Genomic DNA, 26,512 nt, shown 5'->3' with positions numbered 1-26,512 from the left:
CCCTCGGGACCTCATCACCTCCCAGTGCCCCGCCCCGGGGCTCTCATCACCTGAATTTTGTGCGAACATGAACACTCTCAGTCTGTGGTGGTAGAATTCTCCTCTAACACTCCTGGGCCTGGAGATTTCCCTGGGGACAGTTTACTAGTCACAGGGTCACTCCAGTTGCCGGTGTCCTGTTGGGTAACCTGTGGCCGTGTGCCTGGAAAGAAGGTGGCCCCTTCGGATTCAGTGGACAATTGACGTGTGCAGTTTTGCAGCTTCTCGTATTTGTTCTGTGTCTGTGGTCCCCTGGTGATATTTGCCACCGTGTGCCTGACAGCAGGTGTCCGTGGCTCCTCCCAGTCCTTCATTATTTTGTCCATTTTTCTCAAAGACTTAGCTCTTTTCTAGAAAATTGTTTTTCTCTGTTGTTTCTCTGCTTTCAATTTCTAATGTTTGCTGCACTTATCTTTTACTTCTTACTTTCTGTTTGCTTTACATTGATTTTAGTCTTCTTTTCTAAGTTCCTGAAATGGGGCTAAGAATATTAAGATAAAATTTTCTTCTTTTCTGATGTATTTTTAGTGCTATTAATTTTTCTCTCAGCACTGCTTAGCTGAGTCCCAGTTTTGACATCTTTTAAATTTTATTTAGTTCAATGTATATATTTTTATTTCCCTTGAGACTGTCTCTTTGATGCATGGGTGATTTAGAAGTGTGCTGTTTAGTGATTGGTGATTGTTCTTTCATTTTTTTCTTATTAGTTTCTGTTTTGATTCTGCAGCCTACAGAGACTGTAATTAAGTTCAATGCCATGGACAAACCGGCAAGCCAGAATGTCCCCTGTGGGGAATGAACGTTCAGGTTGACATATTCTGGCATCAGAGGCTTGCGTTCAGGCTAAATTAAACTTCACATCTGTGGACAAACGAGCTAATTATCAAACTTGGGGTAAAATACAAATTGATAAAGCATCTCTTTGACCTTTTCGAAAGCTGTTAGTCGTTAAAGTATTATGCATATTATTCTACTTGTTTACTCATTCCGAGTTCTGACTTTACCATCATTAAAATTTGTAAGTAGATCCAAACCCAGTGATACGTGAAAAACATCTTTAAAATTCAAAGTGTGTGTCATGAAATCCAAACGTTAAGATCAATTTATTTGCCCTCTGCTCAAGGTCGTGATTGATTGTTGGTTCCTACCCTGTGACTCGTGTTTTCAAGAGGACCCGTGGTTTATTGTAGAGAGACGATACTCGCAAGCACAGTCACTGTGGGCTGTCACAAACCACCGCCCAGTGGTTCCGGAGGGACATCACAGACACACAGGCAGATGCAGCAGCGTCGGTTTGGGCTGCGGGTACGAGGCGTCTTCCCGACGTCTACGGCTCCACCTGGTCTCTTTAAGACAGTGGCGGGTTGTCCTCTTCCCTCAAGGAAGACTGTTTCCCAAACTCGTTCAAGTGAACAGGCTCTGATGATTGAAGACACTCAATCAGCCAGCGATGCCTTGCGCACGGGTCCTGTCACCGTCCAATGCCCCACCTCAAATAAGTGACCCGCCGTGAAAAGAGGAGTCACTTAGGCGTTTCTATTTCAGTCTTGTTTCACTTGGACGTCTTAACATTTCTTTCACGTGTGACCCGAGGGCTATGATCGTGAGTGTAAATAAACTCCGGAGATAGCAGAGTTTACAAAAGACTTGATAAAAAGACTGGGTCGGGGTTTGGGCCCCTCCCTGTTGACAACACACACCTTGGAATCTGGGTGTCCCCTGGGTGAAGCCTCATCAAACTCGCTTCAGCAACACCTTCCTGCTCTTTAACCGTGTCCGTGTGTTTTTTCTGAAATTCAGGTTGTCCGGGTTTCAGCTGCCCTCTGCCATCGTCAGCACAGGATCCATCCTCACGCTCTGGTTCACCACCGACTTCGCCGTGAGCGCCCAGGGCTTCCGAGCGCTGTACGAAGGTAGGACCCCACTGTGCTCTGCACATGCCCCCTGGGCTTTGCAGAGCGGCGCCCACTTGCCGCATGGTCTGGATTAAAGATTTTAGTGGGCCCGTAAGCTGCCATTCCACCGGTGATGGAATGGCAAAAATGTTCGACTCTTGCATCAGGCAGTGACAATTGGAGAACACTATTTGCTTTCCTTGCCAAACGTTTTAGGCCAAAACGTGTGTTTACAATTTTCCTTTATCGATAGGACTCTTTTTATTGGAAAAAGGGCTTGTCTGTGGACACACCGCAGGGAAGTTCGGAGGATCCGAATACTAGTCAAGGGCACTCCCTGTCTGTGAAGAGTTCATTCCTAGTACAGATGAGTTTTCTTAGGAATTGCGTTGGGCGATTCCTGGCGGTGCTCACGGGAGGGGCGTTCTGTGAAATGAGCGTTTGTGTTCTCAGTGGGAACTGTTCACCGAGAAGGTTACATGGATTTGGCTGCCCCGTCCTCGCATGGCCTTGGGGTGGCGTTTTGGTAGTTACTGTGTTTTGGGGTTTGTGTCTAGGAGGCAACTTTGGGGTCGTGCTATCGGTTTCGAACTACTTTGCAGCCAAAATTTAAAAAAGGTAAGAGAGGGTCCAGCCTCTGACAGGGAGAGTGATATAGACGATCACACCAGGTGCTCGGTGTTCAGAAATGACGTTGGTCACACTTGAAGTGCACATGCCGAGGCGTTTCTATTTCAGTCTTGTTTCACTTAGACGTCTTCACTTTTCCTTCACGTGTGACCCGCGGGCTATGATCGTGAGCGTAAATAAACTCCGGAGATAGCAGAGTTTACAAAAGACTTGATAAAAGACTGGGTCGGGGTTTGGGCCCCTCCCTGTCGACAACACAAGCCTTGGAATCTGGGTGTCCCCTGGGTGAAGCCTCATCCGTGTGTCCTTGTTCTGTGTACTTGGTGCACGTGGGCAAAACCCTCTGTGGAAACTTAGGTCTCCAGGTGCTGTGTGCACCTTCACGTAGCTGCTGTGCAGTCACAGAAAGTATCGGATGGACTGTCCTCTCTGCAGGCGTTGAGACCGACCCATCCTTCTGTTGCGAGTTCTGCACAGAGTGATCCTTAGGACGGTGGACTGTTCTGACTCTGGTGGCTTTGAGGCCATGGTGTTTGTGTGGCAGCCAGCCTCACTGGTCTAAGAGGGTTAACCATCTTTAAGTCCGCCATTGACTGTGGGGAGTCATTTAACGCTGGGAGAGTAACAGGCTCCTTTCAGATTCCTAAGTGCGGTTCTCTTTCAGATTCTCTTGTATCTGCTACTTCCTATGTGCTTTAACTTCACACCATTTCCTTTTTACAAAAAAATAAGGGTTCCTCAGGCAGCCTACCCCAGTTAGCAGTGAAGCCACCGTCACTGGTGAGATTACCACATGTGACTGCATCGGTCACATGTGCTGCCTTTGCCCAGCCTGTCCTTTCCCCTCCCCTGCCCCCACCCCCAGGAGGCTGGTACTGGAAGAGCAAGGTCTGCTGGGCTTCCGGAGGCAGTGCTGGGGGAGCACCAGTGAGCGGCCCCCCTTCTGCGAGTCTTGCTGAGCTGTTGCTGTTGGTGCTGCCGCTCACCGTGATGACACAACAGGGACAGTTGGGGACGTTATCTCTTGTTAAAAAAAATATTGACCAGTTTCCTAAAAAAAAATTAGAAAACCGACTTGAAAAGTGAGGAGGAACATAAGTGAAAGGTGTGATTTTTCAAGAGCTGGCCCTTGGAAGTGCTTTTATTTTGAAATTTATATTTAAACAGGGACATTCAAAGACAGTCTGTTTACAAGTGAATGCGAACCTTGGTTTCGAAAGGGAAGGCTCTATTGAAAAAAGTGCTTTGTCAGCAAAACCAAAATGGTTCACAACATTTAATATTGGTATTAACGGATTCCTCGATTAGCCTAAAGGTCTCCTGAGAAGAGCATTCGCACTGTCTGGAGAAAACCAGTGGTTATAGTCTGAGCAGAAGTTGGAAGGCAGGAGAATTTACCCAGAAGAGTGTGAAACTTCATCGTAAATGAAGCTGGTTTACGTATATGGTCCCTGGTTTATATATATGTCAGATACACCTATGACGCACCGAGGCAACATTGCTGGAGAGAGTGAGATAGTATTGTGAACAGCATGTATAGAATATGTAAAATAACTTTAAACATAATATAAAACAGCACCGGTGATAACTGTCAGAAGAATGGCCGTAATTCTTCTGGAATGAAAGCAGTGAGCCCTCCGGATGACTCAGATTCCCTCCTCTCATGTCAGACTTTATTGGGGCGGGATTGTCCACCAATAATTAACATAAGCTAATAATACAATGAATGTCACTGTTCCACCCAAGACATCAGGAGGAAATTTAATTTGTATAGAAAATACTTATTCAGCATTTACAAATGGATGTAATTTACTCTACTCCTTGATCTAGTATTGTTTTCTCCCAATTAAAATTAGAATTTATTTAATATTGTCAGATTGATACCTAACTTTTTCATTTACATTTATTTGCCTGACTTGAAGAAAAGCTTTCAAACTGCAAATATGTCCAAACATTATAGCCTTGGTAACAAACTTAATCCAGGCACTGACCTTTTCAGATTTCCGGCAGTACTTTTGAATTGTTATTGTTTACATTAATTATTATTGATTCATGGAAATATGAATCTGCATAATGAGCATGAAAACAATAAAATATTCTAATAAATGTATTCATTGAATTTATCCCTGGAAATCAAATGGGAATATTTATAACTTTCACACTAACTTACTAAATATGGAGCCCTCCAGGGTCCTACTGAGTAAAGTTTATAGAATGTTGGTGAAATGAACGTAAGAATAATGAAAATTGAAGTTACTAACTTAACAGTGTTTTGCATTAATTTATGGACTAACTCCAACATTAAACATTATTTTCCATGATAAACCAAAGAATTAGCAAAATTTCTTTGGTAAGTTCATAAAAGAAAATACTGCTGGTATACACAATTTACAGTAAGACAGAGCACTGTCGAAATTTCTGTATTTGTCCAGTATCAAAGTGCAAGGTATATAAGTAGCATTTATTCCCGTACTTCTCTTTGTTGACCTTCTTCCCTCAATCTAAATGATGAAAACAGTTATTTTTGCTTATCAATTTCATGATACTAAAAGATCATGCAGGTCACAGTGGGCGTAACTTGCCAACACTTGAAAATGTCGTGGTAACAAATGCGGGACAAGGTGTGGCTGTCGGCAGACTTGAGAACAGGTACGTTTGGTGACCGTGTTCATTAGAGACTGTGCCCCAGAGAACCCGACATTCTTTTCTCCGCATTTCTTCACTTTTGAAAAGAGAATTCCTCAATTTCCTAATCAATTTCCCTAATAGTGAAAAAGCGAATTGAATGTTAGAAATACCAGTGGATATATGATGAAATCTCTCCAGCTTCAAATTTTAGTTACTTTGGCCTTAAAGTCTGCTTGGCTTTTAGATGCCATTTATTTTGTTAACTCATATCATTGTGTTTGTCCCGAGTACCATTTCCAATGTTTTATAAATGATTTGGTAGTTTTTACACATTGACCTTTAACAAGACCTGGGTTTTTTTCAGTCTTTTTTTTCTTTTTAATTTTTATTTACTTATTTTTCAAGTACAGTTTTCTGTCTATTTCTCCCATCCCAGCCCCCCCACCCCGTGCTCCCCACCTCCCTCCCATTTCCACCCCCCTTAGTTCTTGTCCTTGTGTCCTTCATACTTGTTCCTCCAAATCCCTCCCCTTTTTTCCCCTTAAATTCCTTCCCCTCTCCCCTCTGGTCACTGTCCCCTTGTACTCTATTTAAGTGTCTTTGTTTTTATTCTGCTTGCTTGTTTGTTTTGTTGTTTAGCTTCCTGTTAAAGGTGAGATCATATGGTATTTGTCTTTCAACACCTGGCCTATTTCACTCAGCATAATGCTTTCCAGTTCCATCCATGTTGTTGCAAAGGGTAGTAGCTCCTTCTTTCTCTCTGCAGCATAGAATTCCATTGTGTATATGTACCACAATTTTTTGATCCATTCATTTACTGATGGGCACCTAGGTTGCTTCCAACTCTTGGCTATTGTAAATTGTGCTGCTATGAACATTGTGGTGCATGGGTTCTTTGAAATTGATGTTTTGGGGTTCTTAGGATATAATCCTAGCAGTGGAATTGCTGGGTCAAGAATCCTTTATCATAGTTTAGGTTGACTACTTAGATTTTTTCGGTGAAATAGCTTTGCTTTGACACTGATTGAATTTTTATCATACAGTATTTTGTGCGAGGTGCCATTTTTACATGTAATACACCTTGTGCGGGCCTAGGAATCACCAGCCTGTGAAACAGATAATGAGCCCACGCGTGCATCCACCAGGACCGGTACCCTCTTCACACCGACCACGTGTCAGCGGGGCGGGGTGGGGCAGGGCCGTGTGGGGGGGGCTGGACTGCCTCTGAACTCTCACCAAAGGCATCAGCCAGGGAATAGCCGGTTTCATAAGGAAATCGGAGCGAAAATCCTATGCATATTTTGACATAAATATTCACTTTTTCGATAATTGCTTGACAGGGCAGAAGGAAGGTTAATTGGATTATTAAGACAAAGCTGATAAGAAAAGAGAAATCTATTCTCTCTAAAATTTCTTTAAAAATGCTGGCAGACATGATAGTTAGAAAGGGAGAAAAACATTTTCTTTAAAGGAAGAAATTTTCACCGCACATGTAGCAGTCAGATATCTTGATCAGAAAATGCTGATTTCACGCTCTCAGCGTTTCTCTCAGCTTCCCTGGCGCCGTCTTTGGTTCTACTGGCCTTAAATTTTGTGCATGGAATCTATGGGAATGTGAGAGCACTCAAACCCATCTTAAGGGGGCAAAAGCGCACTGGGGGCACAGCGAGGGGAGTCGGACAGGCCCCCGCAGTACAGACCTGCTCGCGGCGGGAAGTTGCGCTCCACGCACAACAGCTTGTTAGCTGGAGAGAGAAAAGCTACTGCCCGTGAAGACGGCCGGGGAGAGTCCCCAGGCTCGAAGATGCTCGGCAACAATTTTTCTCTCTCCAGTGGGTTTTTTTTTATCTTAAAATTATTCACTCCATCAATCAGGGCATTATGTTCTGCTTACGAAGGCACACGTGTCTTTGTGGGAGATGAGTACAGAGGTGGGTAGATGGGTGTCCCTAGAACGATATGAAACCTTAGTTACATTCTGTCGTTAAATCCTCACAAGATTTCTGCAAGGGAAGTAAAAGTACCTATAATATCAGCTGGAGAAAGTGAGGGAGTGACTTTGACATGATTTAAATGGCCAGGAGCTCACAGCCAGTAGACGGTAAAAGGAGAAATTACACCCAAGTCCGCCTTCTTTTCCCAGAAGTCATCATTCTTAGCCAATCACTACGAACCTTCTTATATACTTAAGTTTACTTGTGTTTGTGCAGACATGCAGTGCAGAGGCAAATACAGGTGTGCACATGTGTGTACACCCAGGAAACTGCGTGGACACACCGGGTGGGTGTGGTTAGGCAGGTGAACTCACCGCTTTCGTCCTTGGTCCCTTCTCTGCTCTGAGCACCTACAGAGACCCAGCGCTGGGCATGGAAAGGCCAGCGGTGCCCGTCCTGAAGGGCTGGCAAAGGCCAAGGGGGACCTTGCGAGAGCAGGGAGCATCGTCGGTGCTGACAGGGAACGCGGTGTCTGACAAGCTCGGGACAGAAGGGAAGGTGGGGTCTGCGAGGGCGGGAGGGGTCCCACAGAGCTGACGTGTGGGCCACGTTGCCAGGGGTCACTCCACACATGCACGTGCTCAGTGCGGCCTCTGGGCCTGGCCCTGAATCGAAGTTCCTCGGGGATGACAGGTGCCAGGAGCATCTGCCCAGGAGGCATGTAGACAGGAGGCGCTGGCAGCAGAGAGGCCGAGGGGCGCCCGGGGGGCCTGCTGGGCCCTGGCTCTCCAGGGAGAGATCACAGCACGGCCCCTGTAGCCCAGCTCACAGGCAAAGGCAGGGGCGCCCAGGCTCAGGGCCGCCGGGACAGCCGTCAAGGAAGGCTGACCCCGGGTGACTGGACCAGGGAACAACACGGCAGCGTTTTGGTTCCTGCATCTTCCATTTCGGGGCTTTGGAATCGTGGTGTGGTGTCTGAAATGTAAGCAGAGAGGGGGCGCTCCCTGCCTTGAGTGGCTTCTGAGTCCTCTGCGCTTGAGCGCCCCCTGGCGGTGGCCCTCCCTCCCCGAGCGCAGGGACGGCTCCAGGGAAACACTGAGCCCCTGGCGCCTGGCAGGAAGCAAGTGCTCAAAAGCATTTGTGGATTGAAAAGAGAATCTGCACTCAGCCTCAGCTGACTTTCATCCAGTGCCACTGCTCACCAGTGCCACCTCTAACTAATGTGAAGATGACTTCTCTCTCTGGTTAACAGCCCGTCTCACCCAGAAGTTTCCCCCAAAAGCACGAAAATTCATTCGAAACGAAGAGGTTGTGTGATCCACAATAGGTGTCCACTGTCTGTCTCTCTCCCAAAACAACAGGCTCCATACAGGTCACTAAATTAAACCCATGAAAACCCGAGACACATTTTCTCTATGTAAGCGAACGGCTCACGTTCCATACGGCACAGGAAGTGTGAATCTTGTCCACAGCCAGACCGGGCTAGGCAGTGACCGTGGGGGTGGGGGTGGGCGGCGCGGCGTCTCCCCCAGGAGCACGGCTCCCGTTCGCTGGGTGTGTTTGGCCTTTCCCGCTGACACATCTCACAGGCAGAATTTTCTTTCCTTTCACACCCAGGGCTGTGGATTTAAAAAGAGCAGCTAGATGATTGCCCTTCAAGCTCCAGGCTTTATTTAGAATGTCAGCACTGGTTTATTTCTCCCTTGGGGTGATTATCCAAACTCAGCCTGAATTAACACGGCGCGGCAGTGACCCACCTGGCGAGCCACGCTCCCTCCCGAGGACAGTGAGGACGGTGACGGGGGAGGCGCGGCGGGCGGCTGTCCAGCAGAGACCGCGCTGACACGCGGGGACACACTGAGCTCCTCCTTTGTCCTGGCAATACGCCTCTGCACACCCATGTAGTCGGATCCTGGTGTGGTGCAACCATTTTAAAAGCAATGCTTGCATACATATGTAGGCACGTGCGTGCACACATGTGTGGAGCATGCACATATAAATTGTGTTCGGAAGTGTTGAGGACCACCTAAAGTGTTCATATATGGTACTTTGGGGGAGAGCGGGAATGGTTAGGAAGAAGGATCACTGGGTGTTTCTTTGTAAAATTGCATTATTTAGCTCGTTGCCATGAACATTAAAAACTCAAATAATGTACATCCTAAAGAAAGAAATTTCCAAAGATGATGGGGCACTTAGTGTTCTTCAGTGGATCTCTGGTCCTCACCAAGAAACTGAAAAGTGAGGCCAGGTGATTGAAAGTCCTTCAACATGGCTTTCAAGTGGCTGTGTGTGGGTCCCGGGGCCACCACTGTTGCTGAAAGGAAGACTGTGCGTATTCACTAGAAATTGCCTCGTGAAACAGAAGCCTGACTTCCATGAAATACAGGCAAATTGATTCCATGAAAAGGTGTCTTCAAACTCTTTATTCAGTAATAAAATAAGTATTGACTGATCCTTGTCCTTGGAGATCATTCCCAAAGCAAGTCCGGTCACAGACTGGTGCTCACCGGCTTCAGAGCATGTCAAACCCTGCAGTCTTTGCACTTTGATGAGGAAAAAAAATGTTTCCGCCTGCGGTGCCGGTTTGGGGCTCGTGGCACTCGCTGGAACTCACACAAGGCACGACAATGCCATGTGGGGGTGAGGCTCCATCATCGAGTCCCAGGACTAGTCCCAGAGTGAACTAAGGAGTCCCCGAGCTTCCGGACCAGGAGTTCTGGAACCTGCCGTGAGTGGTACTCAGGTGCCATAGTAACAGGAGTTGCATTTCTGAGAATAGTTCCTCTGAACCATAATTCAGATTTTATCCTTTGTACCTGTTCATCTCCTAAAGTTGTTTTCTTTCTTTTCACTGATCTTTTTTTCTTAAAAATATCTTGTGTCCGAGACAAATTGCTCCAAGTTTATAAGCATATGCCTTTGGTAATAAGTATTCTCAGGTAATGTTTGAAAAATAAAAATTTGTTGTTACTGCAAGTGAACTTTTGTAGGCAAAAGTAACGAGATGCGGTGATTGTTCGGGCCTCCGTAATGAGTGCACTGTGAGGGACCAGGGGTCCGGGGCCTCTCCATTCCACCCCCTCCAGCCTCGGCTCTCTGCTACCCGGGTGCCAGAAATGACAGCGTCGGAGGAAGTGAGTGAACTGAATGTGTGTAGACCAGGGCGTGGTCCCGAGTCTGCATAATCCAGTTCTCCCGTCGCTGTGTGCATGACCCCCAGGGACGTCCCTCCACTGTCTGTTGCACCGTGTCCCTCACTGTGAAATGACAGAGGCGTAGCACCTCCCTCTGAGCTGTCTGGGTCTCCCAGCACATGCGTGGTAGAGGCCGCTGGGCTCCGTGCCTGGCGTGTGAAACGTGGAATGTGTTCTTCCAGTTCCGCAGTGTTGGCCCAGACAAGGGCGACGATAAGCGTGAGAATCACAGGGCGCTCATCTTTAACGCCGACACCCTTCCTACTTGGTCCCCTAACGTCCCCTCTGCTGTCTTACTCCTGGGACACCTGTACCTCTCTGCCTCCAGCCCACCTTCTCTGTGCTTTGGGTCGCTTCAGCTTTTTTATGTCATTTAAAACAAAAGACAAATTCGTGATGATTCTGTGCTTTTCCAAGTAAGAATGCAAAAAAGAAAAGATCCATCCCGGCTTACGACGTGTGAGTGGAACGTCGCGGTTTACCACGAGCCAGCAAACTGCGCATTGCGGTTGGTGTGACTTTATGTTTTTCTCCAATCTCGACTCGTGCAGGGAGTAAACTACTCGTGTAGTTTCTGATTTATTATTCTCCGTTCTAAAATAACAAGCCTACAGGATGGAGCTCACGGAGGGAAAGGGGCATTACACTCCCTACATTTGCTTCTGGTTGGAGATGGATTGTTGGAGGCGAGGCAGGGAGAAGGGGCAGATGGGGCAGACCAGCACCGGGGGTTGGGGCAGGAACACGGGCATCTGCTGGGGCCCAAATGCAGAGCGCCCGAGAATGCTGGACGTGAACACGAACGATGTAAATCAGGACAAAAATACATTGCAAACTGACAGATAAATCAAAGTCATTTAGGTTTTGGAGAATCGGAGAAATGCCTCCCCTCTCTCTTCAGGTTTTTCACGAGCAATGTGCCCACCACTCGAAACGTGGTCAGTCCGCAGCCAGATGTGAAGAGCGAGGTTTCAGCAAGCACTTCACTCAGAAACGGTGAAATAAATGCCAAATGGTAAAGAGAGAGGCAGATGCAAATGATAAAAAGAGAGAGGCAGATGTTCGGTCACATGAAGAGGTCTCAAACCATCTGCAGGAAAGAGTTCATCCTCACCCCGAACTTCGCACTTCATGATTTCAACACTAAATTGGCAAGTGCGTGCGCTGCCACCTCCGATGTTCTTGCCACTGAAGGTCAGTGGGTCACTGAAGGTCAAACGAGCACCTGTGTTTGCTAAATCTAAGCTGATTTTCAAAGGGCATGTTAATCTAAAAAGGTCCCAAACTTCTTAGGTAGTTTTTTTTCTTTCTCTTTTATTGTTTTCTTTATTTTTCTTCTTTCTTCTAATTATTTAATTATTGTTCAAGTACAGTTTTCTGTCTTTTACCCCTTTCCCAGCCCACCCCCCCCAGTGCTCCCCACCTCCCTCCCATTTCCACCCCTGTTAGTTTTTGTCCATGTGTCCTTTATACTTGTTCCTGCAAACCCTTCCAGTTATGACTTTTGATCGTGAATGGAAAGAGTGGATGTCTCGTGTGGAGTAATCTGAATCCAGGGAGGTGGAGCCGTGACATTTACACTATAGTCACGCAGAGACCTACTAGGTGTTCTTCACACCTCACTTCGCCCTTGTAAAGGCACTAACGTCGACGGGCAGTGAGCTGCTCGTCACCTCACACGAGGAGCCACAGTCCCGGGACTTGTCTGTGCTCACACGGCGTGCAGGTGGCTGGTACCAAACGTGTCATCACTGCTGCTCCCAGAAAACTGAGAAACAAAAGAACATAGTGAGTCTAAAATTGGGTGACGTTCCTCCAATCTATGGAGGTCACTATTATTTCCAAGCTTTTCCAAGCTAAACATCATCAGCTCATGCAAAACCATCATTTCCGATCACTGAAAGACCGAAACCGTCCTTTGAATAAAGTGCATTGTGTCATGGGGCTTTTCTCTCGTTGAAATACTTCTGAAACACAAACCTTGGAATGGTACTGAAGATAAAGTCCGACGTTATCTTCTGCACCCAGCATCTCCCTGTGCAGAAGTCAGGTACCTGGACGGCCATGCTGAGTCCGTCCTCCTGCTGGGAATAAAAACTGTACTTCAAATGACCTGACAACCTTTTAAAAGCATTTGCACATCAAGACATTTTTTAAAAAGCGAGAATTTGCAAGCTCTGTGTCAGAGAGGTGCTCACAGAACAAAGTCTCCATTAAGAAATCTGAAATAAAAGGCAAATTCGTCTGAACCAGCCTACAGGATGGGCGACATTAAATTTATTTTTTTCTCTTTTAACATTTTTTGTTACTCTGTTACAGTCGTCCCAGTTTCCTCCCCTTTGCCCTTCTGCACCCACCCCCCACCTCCCACCATCAATCCCCACCCTGTGTCCATGCCCAGGGGTCACTCGTACGTGTTCCTTGACTAGTCCCTTCCCCCCCTTTCCCCCGTCACCCCCGCCCCCTCCTCTCTGGTCACCAGTCCATTCCAGGCGTCCCTGCCTCTTGTTCCATTTTGCTCATTAGTTTATTTTGTTCATTAGATTCCTCTCATAGGTGAGATCACAAGGTGTTTGTCCCTCACCGCCTGGCTTACTTCACTCAGCATCATGCTCTCCAGTTCCACCCACGCCACAGCGGGAGGTAGCGACTTCAGCCCACGGGTCAGTCTGGATGCCTGCTGGGCGCCCACCTCCACCGGTTCTGGTGAGGGCGACTGCTGACGCGGCCGGCCCGTGCCCTGTGCCGGAGCCGACCGAGGCCTTGTAGGGACTGCCGCTGGGCCTGTCGCTGGATCTGAGAGTTTCCCGGGAGGAACGAGGAGGTCTAGACTGCACGTGCATGTGCATAAGCACACGTGCTCGGGGCCGCGTGCGTGGCGTGAGAGCACCGTCAGGAAGCTCTGACACACTCAGAGCGCGTGTGAACTGGTTTCAGTGGGACCGATTGGTCCCAATTTGGCCGTATCTTGCTATTTTAATTCCTAGAACCAGGGAGACATAACTTCTTCCAAGTCCTCACATTTTCAGCTGCTGTCCTTCTAGGCAGCGCTGCGACTTGGCTGTCACTGTAGTTACTGCCCTGATGGCGGCAGGCTCTCCAGATACAAATTGCGGCCGTGCGGTGTGGTGCTGTCCCACGCTGAAGTCATGTGCGTGGTGGCTCGTCTGCCTCCCCTGATGGTGCAGGGGGTCCGCTGGGAAAGGCAGGCTCACCGACGGGGGGCACCGACGGGGGGCTCTTGTCCTGGGTACGGAGAACCGTGCTGAGGGGTGGGGCCATTCACCGCCCCAGGAGACCGACCAAGAGCCAGGCCTGGGTGGAGAGGTTCTGACCCGGGGCCATTCCCCCGTCTTCTTAACTTGGACACCCTCCTTTCACAACCTACTGAATGCTTTCCTCTTTTCAACGTAGGCTCACTCTAGTGAACATCAAAACCCAAAGCACAACACAAGAGTGACAATTTGGCACCTCATGTTGAGACGTACAGTTGTCCCAGGCCCTCCAACCCTCCTTTCTCCTACAGCAGCCGACAGCACCGCCTGCCCCGAAAAGCAGAGGCCAGTGGAGCGGGGAATCCAGGTCTCGTGACCTGGACTGAACAGAATGTGGCCAGGGGACGGGGCAGGGCTGTTTTTAAGAAAAAGAATATGGTCATAATTCTAAAACATTCCATCAGAATGAGAAAAGTTATCATAGAAAGGACATTTTAGAGAGCAAACCAATAGCAAACTCATCAGAAACAAAATCACACACACACACAAAACAATAATTTTATTAACTACTTGACTGTATAATACTTTGAAAACTGTGTCCCTCTCATAGAGTTTCTGCACCTAGGACCTGAGCCCTCCCCCTTGGGGTGGTTTTATCTCCCACCCCCCCCAGGGCACAGCTGAAGTTCTCTGATCGGCAGTGAGGTCCCTGTCACTGTCCTCGTGGGTGTGGGGAGGTCACACACAGGAAGAGACACTCCAGGCTGGGCCCTCTGCAGCCACCATTCGTCAGTCTTTGGACTGTCGGAGAACTGACAAAGGAATTATTTGTAATAATAATCATTCTCGGCTTTGGCTTTCTCCTTATATTCCAAGTGGCGAATTTGGGAAAACTGGGAAGGAGTTCCTTTTCATTGCACTTATTTTTGATGGAGTATTATTTGAACCATTATTTTAATGCTTTTTAGCTCTACTGGCTAAAGAAAACCTTTTTTATTTCTTTATGCTACCATTTTCTAAGTTGATGCATGTATACACTTTGAAGTTATACCTGTTCACACACACACACAAACTGAATTGTGGTCTGTTTTTTTTCTGTTACCACGTTTTCAACAAACACTTACACAGCACGCTCATTTGCACTGGCGAACGAATCCTCTTCGCACCCTGAGGCCGTACCGATCCGCACCTCCGCACCGCAGGGCCTGCCCCAGGTGCGGCTCCTCACCCCCGCTCTCTGATGCCCGGAGTCCTGCCCTGAGGACATTTTACATTTCCTGCTGAAATTAGTTTCTGGGGAAGGATGGGGAGAGGAGATAAGAAACGGCGTTTGCAGAAGACCATCTGCCCGACGTGTGACTTCTCCCACCTCGGCTGAGAGAGCAGTGTCCGGTGCAGAACTGTGACGGAAAGCTCTGTCCGGCACGGCGAGGGGACCCAGCCCCGGAGACCCGCCCTTGTGTGTTCCTGCACGGCGGCCTTCCCTGCACATGCCACAGGGGCACGGTGATGGGTAGGAAGGACGTCACACCGAAATGGCCATGGGCTCCCTGGTTCGGAAGCCAGAGGCTCGGCAGGGCCTCAGAGCGCCCGAAAGGCCACTGGAAAGCAGAAGTGGCTGAGTCGGCAGGAAGAGGCTGAGACCAGAAAAACCTAGAGATGGCCTCTGGCTGTTCTCCAAAGCCCAGAGCAGCGGTGGCCACCGGCCAAATGCCCTAGGGAACCCGGGGGACCAGAGACACTCCACTGGTGTCACAGGATTCCCTTGCCTCAGGGACACAGATAACTGCCCGGAAGCTGCAAGGGGACCCGTCAAAGATACCGTGGCTGGACTAAAGCCCTTTTCCCCCAGGCAGGGAGTTCAGATTGAAGGGGGACCTGAGACCTTCCCAGCCACAACCGGACCTGCCTCAGAACATACGAGAACCGAGCAGCTCCCCTGCCGACGGGAGCGGCCCTCCCCAGGAGACCGACCAGGAGACCGACCAGGAGACCGACCAGGAGACCATGTTTGCGTTTCTCTCATGCCCACCCTGAGGCTCACTAGCAAGCCAGTAGCACCTTGTGCCGGAAAAAATGACCGTCTTCTCTCTTTAAATTCAGGAGGGTACACATTTTACCTATATCATTACGTATGGCAGGGTCTGTTTTTTTTTTCTAATAACTGAGGTTTTCTTTAGTATGGAGAGAAAGGAAATAGGAGGATGATGTCTCTTCGGGACCAAGGACACCTTTTCTGGTAAACGACACGGCCTGTCCACGCAGACCCAACGGCACTTTAACCCGCTCTCAGGCCGCGGTACCTGTGCGTCTTTTGGAAACCTCACCTCCGGTGCTTCCTGAGGTTGAGAAGTTCGCTTCGAGTGGGGGCAGCTGCCTGCGCTCACCCGCCATCGGGAGTCCCTTGAGAATGGGGGGCCCATGTTGTGGCTCTGTCACCTGGCAAACCGGTGGCCACGTGTCCTGTGACTGCGACTCAGGCAGCGCCTCGAAACTTCACCAGAAGATCTGGAAAGGCGAGTGTGCCCTTGGTGGTCTGCAGTGGCTTTGCCTGTTGTGTCCAGTGGAGACCCCAACGTGCCTGTACTGGCGAAAGGCTTCGGAACCTCAGAAGCCCGGCGCCCACAGACGCCCCCGGAGGTGCAAAGCACGTTCGCTTTCTGGGGCCATCGGTGTCCCGGGAGGACCTGGTGTGGGGTGGTTTCTGAGCCTGCCCCGAATTCCAAGTTCTCGGTGAACCACGTACGCGTCAATGTCTTGTCACCACCCATACTCTCAACCCTTGGTCTTTATCAACTTGGTCTGCCGGAGAAGCTGGCGGAGACAGTGTCCCCTGGGTGTTCAGCCTGGAAGCCGGTCAAGCCCGAGTCCAGCTGGCCTCCCGGATGAGCTAAATTTGCTCGGATCTGTCGCACAATCGCACACGGAATAGTTAGAAACGGTGTTTCTGCTTCTCTGTTTTTCCTCTACAAATCAGAGATTTTACACCCCTCAGGGGATTCGTACTTCGGTTCTCAGGCCTTTGCATTTCAGAAAAAACGTCATTTGATTCTTCCATTGCCCCATTATTCATTTTTCTTTCACTTCTAATAAGTCCCCTAATAAAAAGCTTCTTTTGTATTTTTCTCATCACCTATTCCATTGATAGCAAAATGCATTCTAATATGCTTGGGAGAAATTTCTACAAATTTTCATCTTTGAATTTACTAGTGACATTCTGACTAATAAGTTTTTCTCTGGGTTTTCTTTTTATGTGAGGAAATATTAGGGGAGGATAATGTAATAATATTTCATGAACTTTTAACACTACAAGTAATTAAAATATTCTAAAATGTGACTACATCAAAAATTTTAAATTAAGTCAGAAGATAATATAAAACATTATATAAAAAGGTAAATGGCAGTCTATAATATTTAGTTTGCAATGTATATTTATTATATATGCATATATTATGTTATATATGTGTGTGTGTATATATCATGTAAAGAACTACAAGTCAGCCATTTTATATTCCAATGTAAAAATGGATAAAGAACAAGACATGGAACAAGAAGCCTGGCTAATAAAAATATGGCTAAACTTTCCCGACTGAGGACATGCAGACTTAGAAGGGGAGGAGGGAGGGTCAAAAGGGGGAGGGGATGGACTCCATAGAACCGAAATAGCGACCTTGTAAGCTGTATAGATATTGCTGCTATAACGTGGACCTGAGACTCCTGTACTATTGTTTCATGACTGACTATACTTAAACAAGTCATGAGAGAACATTTAATTAACATCAAATTGGAAAATACGAAATGTGGAAAATGTCAAATGTGAAAAAACAGAGTCCCCCGGGGGTGTTTAGGCGGAACCTGTGGAGGGTAACGCCCCAGCCGCTGACGGAAGTGCAAATGAGTTCAGCAACTTGAAAAGCAACCTGGTGCTTCCCATCAGCATTGACCGTGGGCCTTGGGGACCAGAACCAGCGATCTGCTCGTCCTAGCTGAGAGGTGGACAGACTGCTCACGTCGGAACTACTGACGGGAACCCCACGTCTGTCACCAGGCTGTAGGTGTGCAAATTCCATAACATTCGGGTACACACGCTTTCGAGCCGTATAAATAAGGAGTTGTATAGCTTTCCATTTGAGTAGATTTCCAAAAACAATTAAAAATAGCAGAACAATATGTGGACTTTTATGAATTTCATGAATGAAATCATAAATACTTGGGATATACTTCCCCCCAGTTAACGACAGAGCTGTAACTGCGTTTTCGTTGGTTTGGGGGAGGGGAAAGGGAAAAGCGAGATTTGCAGGAGGCTGCCACACTTCAACCCGACTTTTAAGTATTTGTCTCTCAAAAAATAGCTGGTGCTCTGCTGATGGAAAGGTAACATTTGAAATGTCTTCTTTTGAGTGCATGAGTGACAGAAGGAACTTTGCACTTGTCTGTTAAATTTCTTCTGTGCGAAGGATGTTTTTCTTGTTCTCTTTGCAACACTTTGCCTCCTCCGCTCTAATTCCAGGGACCTTGTTGACCGTTGTTTTCAAATGCATGACCAGGTAACAAGGAAACAGGGTCCTCGGTGGGGGCTGCACCCCCACCTCGCCCACTGCCTTCTGTGACGGAGACCACGGACACATTGGGGTGTGTGAGGTTAGTGACAGGTGCTAGAAAGGGCGTGAGACCTTGGAACAAACCACTGGATTCTACAAGGTGGGGAAGGGACGCTCCAGCCGCGTCTTCGAAGTTCCCTGTGGTTCTCACGCCAAAGCCAGGCCTGCACGCGGCTGGTTGCGGACGTCGAGGGCAGACCAGGCACCGAGTGTGCAGGCAGGCCGGTCTCTAATTCACAGAAGGAAGGCTTTTCCATCGTAAGATGCAGCTGTGCACAGACCGAGGCTGCTCGGTGTGCAAAGCTGGAGGTTTGCTACCTGTGACTTTCCCTTCCCATCTCAGATTCCAAACTTTTAATTTGCCAGACAAAATCCATGCACGTTGCTTGCGAGTCACGTGTTGCACTTTATCTAACCCTGGCAGATAGGATTGGAATAAGAACATTAAAGAGTTTTGTTGGCAGCTGTCACCGATGACTATAAAAAGGAACCCACAGTTTTTGAAGTACATATTCAAAGCTCCTCTTTTTAATTCTTGTAAGCTTTCAGATGCCCTTCCAGATAAGCTGAATGAATATACCCAGTTCGGCTGGAGTGTATATCGTTCCCTCAAAGGTGCCTCGTGGGGAAATATTTTAATTGATGTAGGTTTTTATTTTTAGTCACTGTGAATAGTGTTTCACATTAAATCCTTGAAAAATACTAGTAAACATTCCAATTTTTTTTTTACCATCTTGTATTCGTAAAAGGTGGACTGACGTGGAAAGGATTTTTAGTGAGCGCCCATGCAATGTGGTAATAAAGGAGGCACAGTTTTCTCATTATGTAAATCAAACACATCTTGGCATTGAGGTTTGAATCATAACTGAACTGTTGTAAAGTGTTTTGAAATATTATTTGGTGAAAACTATGGGGGAAATGTGTGCCACTGAATAGAGGCGAATACACCATTTATCATACATTTTTTTAAAGACCCACATCAAACATTAGCGCCGCTACATTCGACAAGAATCTGCTCGCGCCGCGTGGACAGACAAGAACCGACACCCACGTTATTATTTCAATTTGCTTGGACGCAGCGGACCCACCCTCGTGCCGCCTGTCTTCCAGTGGTGCTCTGTTCGCTCATTTCCCTCATTAGGATCGTTCTGTCCGTTTTACAAAAGTCTCCAGTCCTGCTCAACTCAGTGCGTGCATTTGTAATTTCACCCATTTTACCTTTGAAACAGCGACCCCATCAGCATCCTGACACCTCTTGCAGGTGAAGCCTGTCTCGCCCTCCACGCTGCTGTGACACCAACCCTCCTGTGTGTTTCTTCACGCGATTTGCTTCTGTTAGTGATACCGCATGCCTGAGAGATCCCTTTTAATATGAATAAGTCCATCTTCTTTCGGTCAGACAGGATTCAGAACTGGATTCCATCTCGCCCGTTCCTTAAATTCCAAGAGCCCTGAAGATTTGTTTAATTCCCTCCCAGCTGTTTGTACCCTCAGGAACACCTTCCTTAACTCTTCCCTCCTAACCAGCCTCACTGTCTGGGCACCGTGTCTGAGATAGACTTCCAGGGCCATCAGGGTCTTCTCCCTAAAAGGCTCCATCCCCCCTGTGGTCTCTGATGTTTCGGATTAGATGTAAACTCTGTGTCTGCTGCGTTCTGTCTGTCTCTATCATGAGCCCAGTCCCCCCAGACTTGCCTTCGGATTCTCCTGCAGAGCAGGTGGTCCAGGATGGGGGTGGGTTGGACCTGCAGGGACCGGTGGATTGGATGGAGGTGCACAGAGTGGGGAGCCGTGGTGGTGCGTGGGGGGACCATGATGAAAGCAGGCCAAACTCCTGGGCAAAGATCAAGATTCTCGTTGAGGCCAGAGAGCAGCCAGCAGAACAAGGTGTCACAGAGAAGCCAGGACAGAGAGGGTTCCTGGGTGTCAGTCGTGGGACCAGAACCAGAGGAGTCACCGTGACCTCGGAAGGCGAGGAAAGTAAAGGGACAAATGAGCTGCGAGGGAAAAAGGTTGGGGTCAGAGAGGGGTGTCTGAGTTTTGGAAGGGGGGGCACACTTTGGAGTTGCACAGAGCGGCCGAGAGCTGGGTGCGCGCACTTCTGAGGGAACCTCGCCCTCCCGGGACGCCGCTCCGGTGAAGCCGAAGACCCGGTTGGTGATGCAGGGAGGGAGGAAGGGCCATTGTTCCATCTGTGGTGGCCGGAGGAGGTCACTGTGGGGACAGCACATGTCACCACATGTCCACCGTGGGCAGAGGGGCCCTCAGAACTATGTGAGCAAAGCTGCGTGAACGGGACGCCTCACAGAAAAGGTGTTTTTCTCCACAGAGGCGTTCTGATACACAGGCGCGTGTCTGAACTGGACTCAGGACGAGGTCTTCCCTTCGAAATTCTGTTCACGTCAGTGCTGCTATTTTCCAAGTCCTGCTTTTGCAAACGCTTGGTATTAACACATTTGACTTTTAGAAAAACAGTGATTTATCCCTGAGAAGGCAATTGCTTTATCTGCCCGGCTGGGTCTCTCCTGGGGTGTGGTATTTACTAGACTGCCCACAATGCAACACCCCAGTTTCTCTTGGGGACACCTCTGTGCACTTGTAACATGGAGATGGCCCCCACCCACCTCACGCAGCAAAGGCCCCTGAACCCTGCTTGTCCGGGGCCACCTCCTCGGGTCGCAGGGGCAGTGAGTGGTGTTCTCGGCGCCAGGGCCCTGTGCATCAGCCACGGCTCTCAGGTGTCCTGGGATCACATCCCAGGAGACACATTGCTCTCGTCCAAGTGACATTGGGAACTGCTGATGAGCGGCGGGCTCTGGGGAGACTGCCCGAGACGGGGACATGGATCTCCCCACTGTCACTCCCAGGGGGACAGCCTGAGTCACATGTCGGTGGGTCCCTGTCGTGCTTTCTAGATGAAGAACTCTGCAGGCCCTGATGCTCCTAAGTCCATAACTTATGCCTTTGGTAATGTTTAACGGAGCTGAGTTTCCATTTGAGGGACCTTTTCACTGTTCCCAGTGATACGGCAGTATGACGCCTAAAATACGTCCTTCCCTTTCACAAATGCGTTCTTGACTTTCTGACCTTAGGCGCGACGATTCACTGAAGTCCGCCCTTAACGTCCCCAGTTTCCACCAGGCACCCCCTTCTGGTCCCGGGGCCCCACAGCTCGCCAGCTCTCCCCGGCTCTTCCAGGCCCTGAGCTTCCTAGGTAAGGAAGGTCCCCGGTCAGGTCTTTCTTGTGGACCGTGTCTCGGGTGTGATTTGTCGGGTCCTCCTCTCGTGGTTTCTCCTGGCAGACGTGCGTGGAGGGGCAGACCCCAGAGGGAAGTGCCCTCTGAGCACCCCCCCCCTCGCCAGGGGACATTCCACCTGCAGACTCACTGCTGTCGGTGTGGACCTGATACCTGGGTCGGGGGAGTCAGCCGGGTGTCCCCGCTGCGGGGCCGCTGCCCTGGCCCTCCCTGCCTGGCCGTGGTCCCCGGGGGGCGGTGGCTGCGGGCAGCATGGCCCAGGGAGTGGCGTCCACCCGGGGTGGGGTCCCTTCAGGTGACTTCGAGCGCTTCCGCATGGGGAGCCTCTCTTCCCCCCCATTTACTTCTCAGTCATTCATTTCTAGCCACGCAGGCTCAGGAAGAGTTGTTTTGTGCTCCGGGCCCCGGATTCCATTCTCTGTCCTCTTTACAACTCTAACACGGATGCCATTCCGACTGTCTTTCCCCAAAGCAGTGCCCCCCCCCAGCCACACAGCGTGGATTTGCTGGTCAAGGTCGCTGCGGTGGGCACGTCAGTCCCCCCAGGTGGACGCATTTAAACATCGTTGTGTCCTGGCAGGGACCACAGCCCAGGAGGGCGGCACTTAACTCACACAGAGTGGTTGGCTCTGTGTCCTGAGGGCCAGGGCCTGCTCTCCCAGTCAGAGGCCCGGGCTCCCCCGTGTCCCCAGCCACCCCTGGTTCCTCGTCCCCGGACCCCATCAAAGGTCCACAAACCCTTGTCACTCCACATGTGCTACATCTCAGGGCTTAGCGTCAAGCCATTTGTGAGGTTTTTATCTGAGACATGCCATACGACCTCGCCACCCTCCTTCCAGAGTCAGCCTGGTACGTACCAGACTGCAGTGATCAGGAAGAAGACATTATTGTCAACATGAAGTCGTGAGTTACATATCGAGATTCTACCAGATTCTCCACCACCACGCACCAATGAATATCTAGAGGGAAATATACTTTATTACTGTGCACTTATCCTATTTATTTATTTTTAGAGAGAGGAAAAAGAAGGGAGAAAGAGAGGCAGAGAAACTCCCTGGTTGTCTCTCGTTTGTTCCCTGACCAGGAATTGAACTGGCAACCTTTTGCTTTGCAGGATGACAGAGAGAGAGAGAGAGAGAGAGAGAGAGAAAATCATTTTTCCCAGGAATTTCTCCAAATGATGCTACATTTAAACTTGTTTTAGATCAACATGTAAATGAGAAATTATGCAACTAATTTCTCTTGGTTACATTTCACCTTATGTTAATTACATATGTAATACTTAAATGAGCCCTGAGTGATTTATAGCAGCTAAATTGCGTATGGCTTACGTGGCATAGAGGTTTGGGGACAATCAATTTACCAGTGTTAACAGTGAGCAGAGGACACTTTAAAAATAAAGTCTCAGCACATAGCCCAATGGTCGTGGAAGCCGGTTAGGATCCCACGTGAGCCAGCATGTCCGAGCCCAGTGACAAGGAAGCCTGTGGTCCCCACGGAGGTGAGCGCCTGCATTTTGCATCCCACCCCCTGCAGGGTGAGTGATCAAACGCCTGGTGGGAGTCACCCTTTCCTGGAGCTTAGAGAGCATGAGAACAAGCGAATTACAAGGTATCTGCATGTTGCCCAGAGCGCCGCACTGAGGTCAGCGTTCCACTATCCACGCTGTGAGAGGATCGTCAGGCGTCTGTAACATCATACAGAGTAACGTGTGCTAATTTGGCTACTTCATTCCAGCCCTCACCACAGTTGTAGAAACGCACTAATAGGGACCACGACCTCCATTCATGTAGAGGGACCATCTCATAAAACCTCAATTTTAGTAGCTGCCAAGCTATACTTTTTCCTGATAGCTTCGTAGTTATTATGGGCAGCTGAAGAAGTATTATGTAACTCAGAATTATGCAGTAGGTGGGATTTTTAAAAGCTTAGTAAATGTGCTAAGAGGTGGCGGGGTGAGGGTGGGAGGGCACGTGGTGGTCGCGGAGGCCTGGCCGGGGGGCGAACTCAGAACCTGTGCACCCAGAGGTTGTGGAACTGCACACCCGAAACCGGTTCGGTCCACAAAACGAATGCACCAACTTGGCCACACTGGCTAAGCAGCGTCACCCCAGTGAATTCAACGACAAGGGGGAACATTTACTTTTTATTTATCTGTTATTGTTGTGCAGGTACAGTTGCCTCCATTTCCGCCCCCACCCCCCTACTGGTCCCCGCCTCCCACCCTCAGTCCAAACACCCTTTGGTTCTGCCCATGTGGGAAAAGGGAGAACATTTAAAAAATAAATAAAAGCTTAGTAGAACTATATGCGTATATTTAGCTAATCTTCTAGATGATTTCCTTACGTTCTCAGATTTGCAGATAATGAAATCCAAACGCTGAGGGTTTGCCTGGCCTGTCCCCAGAGTGACGGGCGCAGTGCTGACCACGCAGCAGGTGCCCCGTGTCCATGCGCCCGGACAACACTCGCACCGACCCCTTCGTGCGGACAGGCGGTGTAGCTTCAGCTCCCGCTGTGCAAGGCAGACCGAAGTGGATTCGGAGCAGTCTCGATACAGTTAGGAAGAGAAGAGAAAAGGAGTGAGACCCTTAAAAGCAGAGTGGAGGGGTGCCGTGCCCACAGCCACCCCCCAGGACAGGCTCTGTGGCGGATGTGCCTTTCCAGGTTCCAGCTGCGACCAGGCCCCTCCCCCGCACCCCCCTCCCCCACCACCCAGAGTCCCTCCTCTGCCCCTCCCTCCCTGCAACCCCAGGGGTGAGAGCTGCTTTCTGCCATTACTAGTCTCTGGTTCACTCTCCTTTTGGCTCTCTGGGCTCTTCCGAAAGACAGGTGGCCGATTCTGTGCCTTCAAGTCCACTCTTTCCAACCCATCACACTGCAGAGGAGAAAGGAAATGACTCTACAGCACCACATAGACCGGAGACAAGTTAAAGGCGTGAGAGCAGTAGAATCAGTGGTCCGGGGAGAGTGTGGCAGGAACCAGTCCGGCCCGCCCCGCACTGACCTCGCTGACCAGCAGGGTGTCCCCCACCCCCGGGCGCCCAGAGGCTGGTGTTCACCCAGGGAGCTCCGTAGGAATCCACGTGGGAGCCGGGAAACCTGAGCAAAGTCAAAGTCACTGCAGACGCTGGGAGACATGCCAGCCGAGAAGACCCAGTGTTTCCCCCAAATCGCTTTACGGATGACGGACATTCTGCGTGTGCAAACGGCCCCTGAACTGGCTCCTCCGGGAGCCGCAGTCGGAACATCATTCACCGTCGGACCCTCATTCTGCATCAAAGTATTTTGAGTGTAGTCAGGGGGTCCCGGCGTGTCTTACCCCCTCCTGCTGCGTAGCCACCGGTCCGCGGGCACCGTCTGTAATCTGCCCATCACGGCGATCTCACCTGAGGATGGTCCACACCCCCTTTCTGCGTTGCCCAGCGGGCTGCGCACCGCCCCAGCTCTCGCTTTCTCTCTGGTCTTCCTGGGTCTCCGAGATCCTCGAGCTAATCCCCGCTTCAGCCCCACCCGCGCCTCCCCTCCCCTGGGGTCTCCGCCCTGTCTGGGTCCTCCCGCTTTTGTCCCCACTGCGGCCACCCCAGACCAGGTCGTCACTGATCAGAGAAGGACCCTCAGTGGCCTTTCTACCTGCTCCCCTTCCGCCCCTCACGCTGACCCAGCGATCTTCTTTTCATATGAAACGGCCTCCGTCATCCAGCCCCTGATCAGAACGTTCACGGTGAAGACCACCCTCCCTCGTTTGCCTTCCCAGACCCTCTGCCTGTCCCCTGTGTTCCTCAGTGTGTCTCCTCACGCCCTGACAGCACACGTCACTTGAACCAGGCCGAGCAGCCTGGTGTTTCTGGACTTGCTGGGGTCACGCACAGCCACGGTGGTCTGTCTGGCCAGCTGGCCCTCGGTCCCCTCCTTGTGGTTGTCGGAGATCCTGACTCCTTGTCCCTCCACAAAGGGTTTCCGGTGACCTCAGCCCAGCAGGGCTCTTCCTTTTGTTCTTCCTGAGGCCTTTGGTGTCTGGAATCTAACAGTTTCATAAGGAAGAGCTTACCTCTGACTCTGATCTTTTGGCATGTGTCAGGGATTGTTTTGTCTTTCCTTCTCAATTAGCAAAGGCTGGTAATTTACACGTTACACAGGGCCGGTGTTGGGGGGCCTCTGTCCTGTGGGCTCTGTACTCCAGCTGATGGGGGGTGTGGAAGGAGTGGGGGGAGGGGACCCCGAACCAGCCAAGGCTTTGTCTCTGTTGCATGTGCTGTGCACTTGGCATTGGCTTGTGTTATTCGTATTTACACGTAGCTTGGTTGTGTCTCCTCGCTGAGAATGCTTTTGGGATTCTCATCACGTATATCGGCGTTTGCCTTAATAGTATTTATCAAGTCTATTATGAAGAGATATCAAAGTCTTCTAAATAAACAGAAATTGAGAGCTTCCTTCTTAATGCCTCATTAACAGCTTCTGATTTAAAACACGAGAAAAATACGTGCATGTATACGTAAGTGAAATATCCTTGAGCAAGTCCGACTTCCAGGGTTTTCGATGACAGCAAATTCATCAAAGGGGACAAGGGCCTCAGGAAAATCCCACTACGACGTCCCCTCCCTGCAGGGGAGAGGGAGAGAAGTGTTTCCTTCTAACTTAATTGAAATGAAATGTCTTATTAAACTTTCATACTCTGTAATATGTTTAGACAAGAAATACTTGCTATGTTCTTGACTCCCTCTTGTACATAGGAAAATTAAATAAGATGAAGTTCAGTGATAATAGTACTTCATAGAAGTGAGCAGGCTATATGGCGGACTCCTGGAAGTTTTTATTTTCAGTCAACATTTTTTAGGACAGTGTTCGATTTACACCTTCCAACAGGGCTGGCGCTGGGTCCTGTCTCGCCCTGTGCTCTCGCTTATGGGGCGGGGAATGGAGCAGAATTAGGGGACATGTGTACAGCCAAAGCTTTGTTTTACAGAGAACTTCAGAGACAGTGCAGGGGTTTTGTCCTGGCTGGTGTGGCTCAGTGGGTTGAGTGTTGGCCTGGGAACCAACCAAAATGTCGCTGGTTCGATTCCCAGTCAGGGCACATGCCTGGGTTGTGGGCCAGGTCCCACGTCAGGGGCATGTTT

The 26,512-nt window shown here is 49.4% G+C and overlaps 1 protein-coding gene across 1 annotated transcript in view; it reads left to right on the top strand.

Moving 5' to 3' along the window:
- CSMD1 (CUB and Sushi multiple domains 1) overlaps positions 1–26,512 on the top strand; it is a 731,453-nt gene that overhangs the window by 115,312 nt on the left and 589,629 nt on the right. The window contains 1 exon segment of the mRNA XM_053672625.1: positions 1,840–1,952. Coding sequence (XP_053528600.1) covers positions 1,840–1,952 — 113 coding nt within the window.

Source organism: Artibeus jamaicensis, unplaced genomic scaffold (assembly GCF_021234435.1).
Source record: "Artibeus jamaicensis isolate MK-2021 breed Jamaican fruit bat unplaced genomic scaffold, CSHL_Jam_final contig_780, whole genome shotgun sequence".
In the NCBI taxonomy this organism is placed as follows: domain Eukaryota; kingdom Metazoa; phylum Chordata; class Mammalia; order Chiroptera; family Phyllostomidae; genus Artibeus; species Artibeus jamaicensis.
The sequence above is the reverse complement of the archived record's forward strand: the minus strand, read 5'-3'. Positions and strand labels throughout refer to the sequence as shown.